The sequence below is a fragment of the Perca flavescens genome, chromosome 7, assembly GCF_004354835.1.
Source record: "Perca flavescens isolate YP-PL-M2 chromosome 7, PFLA_1.0, whole genome shotgun sequence".
NCBI lineage: Eukaryota > Metazoa > Chordata > Actinopteri > Perciformes > Percidae > Perca > Perca flavescens.
In genome coordinates this window covers 36,388,085-36,398,084 of record NC_041337.1, presented here as the reverse complement: position 1 = coordinate 36,398,084, position 10,000 = coordinate 36,388,085, and the positions used below count along the sequence as shown (strand labels likewise).

Sequence of the window (10,000 nt, the reverse complement as noted above, 5' to 3'; positions counted from 1 at the left end):
AAAAAATCTCAATGTGTAAAAAATTTTGTGAAAGCACCAATAGTCAACACTACAATATGGTTCAGTATCGATATCAAGGTATTTGGTCCAAAATATCGTGATATTTGATTTTCTCCATATCGCCCAGCCCTAATTTCTTCACTAGAAAGTGTTTCCAGTTAGAATTTCCTGGAAGGACAGCCTCTTTAGATGTATCAGAGGGATCCTATGAACACACATGGAGCTGTTTCTGCTCCTGAAGAAGCTACAAGTCTATTAAATCAACCTTTTTTTTAAGAAGAACATGTTTTATCCTCTATCTTATGGAGAAAAACTACACCACCCACAATCCTAATATCTCTATATCTCTCTCTGTCTCTGTCTCTGTCTGTCTGTCTCTGTCTCTCTGCAGAAATAGTCAACTACGAGTTTGACACCAAGAACCTGGTGTGTCTGCTCATCAGCAGCGTGGTGGGGGTCTGGTACCTGCTCAAGAAGGTAATGTCCGTAACCAATCGCATAAAAACCTGTTTGGACTCGGCTGCAGGGCTTCTCATAGCTCTTAAATTGCCTCCTTGAGTCCTCCACTTGTCTCCCTTCCTAGCGTCTTAGTCCCTCCCACAGAGGAGGCACGGGAGAGGCACAAGGAATTATGGGAGGAGAGAGGAACCGAGCAAATGTGTTTTTAAAGGGATGAGACGTCCTTTCCTCTGAAGCGCCACATGAGTTGGGCAGCTGTTTGGGCGGAGTTAGCCACTCCTCTAGCTGCACGGCTACCAGGAAGCGATGTTACGAATCCCACTATGGCCACGCCAAGACCCGCCCTTCAATAGCGTTCACACACTGCTATTGGCCAGGCATCCATGCTTACATGTAGAGGTCCTATCCCCTGACCAATCCCCTAACCTTAACCACTCGAGGTGAAATGCCTAACCAACCAATCGAGCTGCTTCGTAGGGCAAGTCTTGGCGTGGCCATAGTGGGATTCCTAATTTTGCTTCCAAGAAGGCTGCTCTCTGTATCCTCGCCTGTAGCTCTTCCATGATCATTTTCGGGGGAGGAAATAAGAGCTCACCGCGTAGGGACAGAACAACTTCCGGTTCGGCCGGAGAGGACTCGAGGAGCTATCAAATAAGGGTGATGAGATGCAGCTACAGTTGCTCTCACTAGCCACAATGGCGGGTGTTGTGCCTTTTTTATATTGTAACACTGGTGGCTGGAGTACTAGGCCACTGTCTGACACAGGAACACAGCTGTGACCCAGTGTGCAGCGGCACACCAGACCAGCAAGCCGCGGCGATTCCTTAAAATATCCCCCAGAGCTCTGCACGCGACATAGCAAGCCGAGGCAACTGTTGCGTCTGTGCAGCTCGTAGACTGTGTAAGTTTTAGGTTTGTAGAACCCCCACCCGGCCCGTCAGACACCGCCTACCAAGAGCCTGGGTCTGTCCGAGGTTTCTTCCCAAGAGGGAGTTTTTCCTCGCCACTGTCGCACTGCTTGCTCTTGAGGGAATTACTGTAATTGTTGGAATTGTTGGGGCTTTGTAAATTATGTGTGTGAGTATGAGTGTGGTCTAGACCTACTCTATCTGTAAAATGTCTCGAGATAGCCTATGTTATGATTTGATACTATAAATAAAATTGAATTGAAATTTGAATTGAATAGAAGAAGATCCGAGATGGCGCAGCAGGACATTTGGTCTGAGCGATAAGCTTCCCGTCACCGAGGGCACGGCTGAGAGACACGCGAGCGCTCCAAACCACTTTCAGCTAATCTTCTCCACCTCCACCACCTAGCCTATACAATAAGAAGCTACTCTCTGTGTTATTTGGTTGCATGTTTTCATACAAAAAGGATCTTTACACACATTGTCAGAGCTGAATATTTGATGACTGCTGTTATATTTTATGTAGTCTTGATTTAGGTGTTTACAGCTCATTTACATTTACAAGTGTTTGTTAATCTGGTTCTTCACGTTAATTGTGGCACACCATAGTCAACTTTATTCAAATAAAACATAATTTACCACAAAATAGTGGCTAGTGGAGATGCTGAGTGGATAGTAGCTTTTGGGGAAACCACTCGCCACAGTGGCTGGTGAGCTTAAAAAGGTTAATGTCAAGCCATGCTCGGATGCCATATAATATCATATAATATATGACATCACAGCACTGGATAGCCAATAATCTGTCTGTGATTTTTGACGTCACAGCACTGGATAGCCAATAACCTGTCTGTGTTTTGTGACATCACAGCACTGGATAGCCAATAACCTGTCTGTGATTTGTGACATCACAGCACTGGATAGCCAATAATCTGTCTGTGATTTGTGACGTCACAGCACTGGATAGCCAATAACCTGTCTGTGTTTTGTGACATCACAGCACTGGATAGCCAATAATCTGTCTGTGATTTGTGACATCACAGCACTGGATAGCCAATAACCTGTCTGTGATTTGTGACATCACAGCACTGGATAGCCAATAACCTGTCTGTGATTTGTGACATCACAGCACTGGATAGCCAATAACCTGTCTGTGATTTGTGACATCACAGCACTGGATAGCCAATAACCTGTCTGTGTTTTGTGACATCACAGCACTGGATAGCCAATAACCTGTCTGTGTTTTGTGACATCACAGCACTGGATAGCCAATAACCTGTCTGTGTTTTGTGACATCACAGCACTGGATAGCCAATAACCTGTTTGGCCTGGCGTTTGCCCTGAACGGTGTGGAGCTGCTCCACCTGAACAACGTCAGCACTGGTTGCATCCTGCTGGGGGGGCTGTTCGTCTACGACGTCTTCTGGGTGAGACCAACAGTCAATTTATACATTTATACATCTTTTTTTTTTTTTTTTTTTTTTTTTTTTCGATATATTTTATTAATTTTAAACAAACAACAAACCAACAAGCCCAGCTATTACCAACATACAAAACAGGGGGAAATCATTCACACACACACAAATTGCACACCGCATGTCACATCACATAACCTACATTATTGTTTACAACAAAACACAAAAAAAAAAGAGTTTATGACTTATTGGTGAAGACAAAATGTGGTCTCCCATCCTGCAGCAAACCAGCAAGATCACCAGGAAGGTAATCAAGAAAAGGTTGCCAGATATTATAAAACAAGTTGGTATTGCCCCTTAGTGTGGCACTGAAGCGTTCCAGAGGAAAAACCTTAAGTATTTCTCTGTACCAGTGTGTGACCGAGGGTTTTTTTTCCTCAATCCACTGGAACAGAACACAACGCCTTGCTAAAAGTAAGAGTTTACCCAGTAACAATAGTTGCCCTGCAGATAGAGAGAGCTGCTCTAGATTCAGAAGGAACAAGACTGGTTCTGGTTTAACTGTTTTGTGAAAAATTCAACTTAGCTCCTGAGAAATATTCCTCCAATACCTGAGTATTAAGGGACATTGCCAAATACAATGATAGTAGGTCCCTACTTCTTTCTTACACTTCCTACAGAGGGGAGAGACTTGGGGGTTAATCTTGTTTAGAAAATGAGGAGTGCGCTGCAATCTATGCAATATCCTGTACTGACTCTCTCTAAGTCTATTACACGTAAACAGTTTCTTAAGAGATTCAAATGCATCTGACCAGATATCCGTATCAAGATCAACCTCCAAATCCTTTTCCGATGACTCCCTGTTTTTGTTAACATTGGCACAATTAAGAGAGTACAGTTTTTCATAAAAAAGTGAAATAAATGTTCTGTTATTGCAAGCGATTGAAAATAAAGTAAGGAGGAGGCCATCAATTGGATTCTCTATTGATTGGTCTGTTGGAAGTACAAGATTGGACTGTACAAAATGTCTAACCTGAAGAAAGCCAAAAAAGTGTCTGTGTGGTATTTGGTATTTATTCTGAAGTTGTGAAAATGACATAAATTTACCATTTTCAAATAAATTACCCACAAATCTTAGTCCCTTTGAGTACCAAACATTGAAAATACTTTTCCCCACACCAGAAGGAAAAGCTTTATTTTGGGTTATAGGTTGTAATGCTAATGAAAAGCCTTTCTGACCAACATATCTAGCGATATCACGCCAAGTCTTTAGAGTGTTAAGCATAATGGGGTTATTTTTAACCTCTGCCATGGATTCACCTTTGTCAATTGAAATAAGACTGATGGGGGGAAAAAGGGGCACAGCACCAGGCATTCACCAGGGTTCCCTCCTGGTGGAGAAAATGATTGAGCCAGTCTGATATTATGCGTGCATGACAGGCCCAGTTATAATACAAAAAATTGGGAAGGGCTTGACCCCCCTCTGTTAACGGGTAATTGTAAAGTCTTCATCTTTAATCTAGGTCTCTTTCCGTGCCATATGAAATTTGAGAGAGCTCTTTCTATACCTAAAAATGCCCTTGTAGTGATCCTAAGTGGTAACATTTGCATTGGATATAATATTCTGGGAAGCACGTTCATCTTCATCAGGCTGATCCTGCCCATCCATGACAGAGGGAGATCGAACCATCTTTCAAGATCACATTTAACTGCTGTCAAAGTTGGCTTAAAATTCAACTTATACAATTCTTCAACCTTAGCTGATACTCTGACGCCCAGGTAAACAAAGCCAGCACTTGACCATCTAAATTGAAAATTGACAAGGGTTGCATGGTCTCCAAAGTCAACCAGTGGCAAGGCCTCTGACTTTAATTAATTTTGTACCCTGAAATTTGACCAAATTGACATATAATTGCTACCAAAGTGGGTATAGAATACTCTGGTGTGGTAATAAACAGTAATATGTCATCAGCATAAAGCGATATTTTGTATTCAATGTCTCCTAAAGTTACACCGGACAGCCCATTGTGATTCCTAATAGTCATTTAAATAGGATGAATATCGGTTAAATTTAAATGTTATTACAGAGAAAGTAGGCCACCGAAAAGCTTTCCGAGAGGTTCTGTTGGGTATCCGTACAAAAGTTAAACAGCGAAACAGACTATTCAGCTTGAATGTATGTTGTATAAAAGGTCCAGTGTGTAACGTGTTTAGATGTTCATTATCTAAATCTGTGTTGCCCCGTTCACCAACGTGTCCTTTTTCATGAATATTTACCTCCACCATCAACTCCAAGTATTCCTATTGGCTGGAAGTTGAACATGCGTTTGCATGAACTGGAGTAGAAGCTCCATATTCATGCTGCTTCTAGAAATACGTTAGCTGGTAGGAGACATTGTGTGTGTGTGTGTGTGTGTGTGTGTGTGTGTGTGTGTGTGTGTGTGTGTGTGTGTGTGTGTGTGTGTGTGTGTGTGTGTGTGTGTGTGTGTGTGTGTGTGTGTGTGTGTGTGTGTGTGTGTGTGTGTGTGTGTGTGTGTGTGTGTGTGTGTGTGTGTGTGTGTGTGTGAGATACAGGACATACTGCTCCACCTTTCCTGTTTCTCTGTTACATGGGTGGTGATGGAGCAGTGGATATGACACATGCCTTTGGTGTGGAAGACCTGGGTTCGATTCCCACTGTGATACATCAACCAATGTGTCCCTGAGCAAGGCACTTAACCCCTAGTTGCTCCAGAGGCGTATATATATAGCAATTGTAAGTCGCTTTGGATAAAAGCGTCAGCTAAATGACATGTAATGTAGCATGATAAACTCACAGGTGATGCTAATGTTGCTAATGGGTTTCGTAGCTTCCCGGCCCCGGTGGCAAGTTAGAAGAAGGAAAACATGGAGGGCCACACGTATTCAAAATCCCAAATTTCAGGAACAGAAGTCTTCTTCTTCTTCTCCCAAAAAAGAAGATTGAAAAGAGCAAGAGAGCGGCTTTTTGAAGCGTGAAGGCTACTGTAGCTGATACCTACTTTGAACTGCGTGGTGCGAGAGTGTTGATTGCGATATATGAGCTCCATGCTAGACGGGAGAGAAATTCCCACACACTGGACCTTTTTTAAAGTTAAAAGTGAGTAGATTTGTTGTTGCCGATCGTTCCGGACCTCCAACCTTGAATACAAATGTTATGCTGAGTGAATATTATTATTATTATTATTAATACGTTTGAGAAGCCCTGGTATGGAAATAGGGGGACGTGAGAGCATCTCAGTAAAGAGAAATGAACATTACATCTGCTCAGATAAGTTAAGCATCCTTTCTTTGTCTCCAGGTGTTTGGGACCAACGTCATGGTAACGGTTGCCAAGTCCTTTGAAGCACCAATCAAATGTAAGTATGTGACATTGTTGCCAGGGTCTAGGGGTGCACGATATTGGAAAAAAATGTGATATTGCGATATCGATAATGAATATTTCGATATCAATATTAATTTCGATATTTTTAAACATATGTAAAATTACCAAAGTTATGGGAAAACGCATCAAAAATAGATTTCCCAGTGCTAAAACAATACATTTAAAATGTTGCCTGAACTGAAAGAATTATATATATATATATATATATATATATATATATATATATATATATATATATATATAATATATATATATATATATATATATATATATATATATATATATATATATATATATTTTATTTATAATGTAATATTAAAAATGTACAAACAATAACTTATAACAATAATTTCAAAAATTCCTGTTACTGGTTGGGAAAAGGGTATTTTACAATTACTTTGAATGCAGCACGAGGCTGGCGAGGCCAAACCTAATGGTGCGTTCTCTTTGTCTTGTGATCGCGACCAGTAGCTCGAGTGTGACGTCACATCCGTGTCGGAAAACGAATAACCTGCGGGGTTGTTGCGTTCTTTTTGTCACACGATACTACGAGTCGGAGAAAAGATGGATTTTTGTAACATTTTTAGTAACATTTAGGATTCTATTCACCCAGTTATTGACATATTACTCAAATATATTTCACAGTTTGATACATTAAAATTACGTTTTGATTAACGTTAACGTTAGGCTACTGCTCTGCTTTCTGCTCCAGACTCGGCTTAAAGCCATTGTTGTCATAGCAACCGAGCATCTCTAGACAATTTCAGCTGCACAAGCTCCAAAATAACTAATCAGGTGGTATTTAACTCCTAATAAGACTGTAGAGACATGTCTATAGGTAACAGTATACAGCACTATGTTTAACTCCTAATAAGACTGTAGAGACATGTCTATAGGTAACAGTATACAGCACTATGTTTAACTCCTAATAAGACTGTAGAGACATGTCTATAGGTAGTAGTATACAGCACTATGTTTAACTCCTAATAAGACTGTAGAGACATGTCTATAGGTAACAGTATACAGCACTATGTGTACCACTTCTTCATTTGGTTACAACAAAGACAAAAGTGCTTAAAATTGTAGAAAACCACAATGTTTACTACGTGTGATGCACGACGTAGCCATCTTTGAAAGTGAACTTCGGGGTCCTCTGAGTTCAGACGACTTGACGAGTCGTATGCTCGGTTAACTGCTAGCTAACGGTAGGCTAACGTTACCTGCTGTCAGGTGTAGCGCTAACGCTAATGCCAAGTGTTTGTTAACTAGCCACCCCGTGCGGCGATGTTCCCTCTAATGTCCGTTTTCGGATCATCAGAGAGAAGCGCAGTATTTAAGTGGCACCTAAATAAGGCGCTCCACGCAGCTGATGTTTGTTTATACTTCTCCGCTGGTGTGTGCGTCGAGCCAGCCGGTGTGTGTGTGGTAGAGCGAGGAAGAAGTGAGAGAGTGAAGGCGTTTTTCTTCGGAGTGAGTAGCGACTCTAACGTTATAGTTAGAGAACCAAAGTGTCTCCTCTGTTCTTTCTGAACACGGTGGGAGATCTGGAGCAGGAGAAGTTACTCCTCTCCTTGATCTCATGGTGCTGATGGAGAAGGAGAACCAGGAGAAGTTAACCCTCTCCTTGATCTCATGTTGTTTATGGAGAAGGAGAACCAGGAAAGGAGTCGGGGAATTGCAACGCTACCAAGTGAAGTGTATAAACAATTGAGTTGATATATTGTACACCCCTACCAGGGTCTCATTGTTGCTGCAAGTACCGAATATCAGCACGACTAATTCACAGAAAAGTTGGTTATTTTTAGTCTTAAGTCACCATGCAGCCAGTTGTATCGCATCTAAAAGCTGTTTTCATACACAGTGGGTTTTTATTTGTGCTTATAGAAGTAAAATTAAAAGAAGCGATATGCAAAAACCTGAGAAAACTCACATTTGGGATGAAAGAAAAAAGGGCCAGAGGGTTTGTAAAATGTAAAAGGAACATTGAAATTAAAGACAGCTGCACATGCATGTCACACATTTACCAATAAAGACAAAAAACAATATTTTTAAAGTGCTGAGCGGGCAGCCCAGTTGTGAACCAGCTGTTGGAGGATTGATAGAATAAAGTTACATTAAAAAATAAACATATCTCTGTCTCACTCTGTCTCTCTCTCTCTCTGTCTCATTCTGTGTGTCTCCCCCCCAGTGGTGTTTCCCCAGGACTTGTTGGAGCGAGGACTTGAAGCCAGTAACTTTGCCATGCTGGGTCTGGGAGACATCGTCATCCCCGGTATCTTCATCGCTCTGCTGCTGCGCTTTGACGTCAGGTAAGCCCCGCCCCCTTTTCCTCCTCTTCTGTTCATAATGCGGCTCGATGGCGTTTTTAAAGCCCCCAACGTCTCGTTCCAGGCAGCGCTGCGACCATTGACTTCAAGGCACCTAACCCTTACCGTAACCTTAACCATAACCACTGCCTAATCCTAGTGCCTTCCAGATAGTGCTGCCTGGAAGGAGACGTTGGGGGCTTAAAACATGATGTGACAGATTCTTTCTTCCATTTTCCTTTTATGGCTTTAATGTTTCTCACGATCGTAATGACATACTTCTTCCTGCAGCCTGAAGAAGAACAGCCGGACGTATTTCTACTCCAGTTTCCTGGCCTACATCTTCGGACTGGGCCTCACCATCTTCATCATGCACACCTTCAAACACGCACAGGTACGAGACAGGGGCTCCTAAACATGGAGGTATATGGAAAGTGGTTGAAATTTGAAACTTAAATGCTAACTTCCAACCTTTTCAACCTGGACTGTATTTTCCTATGTTTTTGTGTCTAAGTAACTGATGGGTACAACAATCTTTGACACTGGTCCAGTTTTAAACGAACCGGGCTGTAATGTAACCCTACAGGACTAATGTTCAGCATCAGTCATTGTCCACTAAAAGTTCTGTTGTTGTGTCTGACAACATTATGGGATGCATCCCTACAGAGATAGACCTTTTAGTTAAAGAGTAAGATCCTTTTAGTTTAACATGAAACAGCCCCGAAATCACCATCACCAAACTCCACCAGACTCCATGTAAATAATCAGGACTTTTATCATCTTAAAACACACTTCATTCAAAGTGGACAGAAACTAAATAAAACTGTCAAAATCCGTCTTGGTTCATCTTTCCACTGTTCCAACAATCACCACTCTGGTTTGGTTGAAATAAACCCTTAATTCACCCATTTACATGTGGAGATATGCTGGCTATATACACGCTAAAAGTGCTGATTATTGACATGGAGTCTGGTGGAGATATGCTGGCTCTATACACGCTAAAAGTCCTGATTATTGACATGGAGTCTGGTGGAGATATGCTGGCTCTATACACGCTAAAAGTCCTGATTATTTACATGGAGTCTGGTGGAGATATGCTGGCTCTATACACGCTAAAAGTCTTGATTATTTACATGGAGTCTGGTGGAGATATGCTGGCTTTATACACGCTAAAAGTCCTGATTATTTACACGCTAAAAGTCTTGATTATTTACATGGAGTCTGGTGGAGATATGCTGGCTCTATACATGCTAAAAGTCCTGATTATTGACATGGAGTCTGGTGGAGATATGCTGGCTCTATACACGCTAAAAGTCTTGATTATTTACATGGAGTCTGGTGGAGATATGCTGGCTCTATACATGCTAAAAGTCCTGATTATTGACATGGAGTCTGGTGGAGATATGCTGGCTCTATACACGCTAAAAGTCTTGATTATTTACATGGAGTCTGGTGGAGATATGCTGGCTCTATACACACTAAAAGTCTTGATTATTTACATAGAGTCTGGTG

The 10,000-nt window shown here is 41.6% G+C and overlaps 1 protein-coding gene across 3 annotated transcripts in view; it reads left to right on the top strand.

Moving 5' to 3' along the window:
- Positions 1–10,000, top strand: part of hm13 (histocompatibility (minor) 13) — a 29,959-nt gene that overhangs the window by 14,504 nt on the left and 5,455 nt on the right. For all 3 annotated transcript variants that reach the window (XM_028583865.1, XM_028583863.1, XM_028583864.1), the window contains 5 exons: positions 392–477; positions 2,666–2,791; positions 6,099–6,156; positions 8,371–8,491; positions 8,780–8,882. In XM_028583865.1, coding sequence (XP_028439666.1) covers positions 392–477; positions 2,666–2,791; positions 6,099–6,156; positions 8,371–8,491; positions 8,780–8,882 — 494 coding nt within the window. The remainder of the gene's footprint in view (positions 1–391; positions 478–2,665; positions 2,792–6,098; positions 6,157–8,370; positions 8,492–8,779; positions 8,883–10,000) is intronic.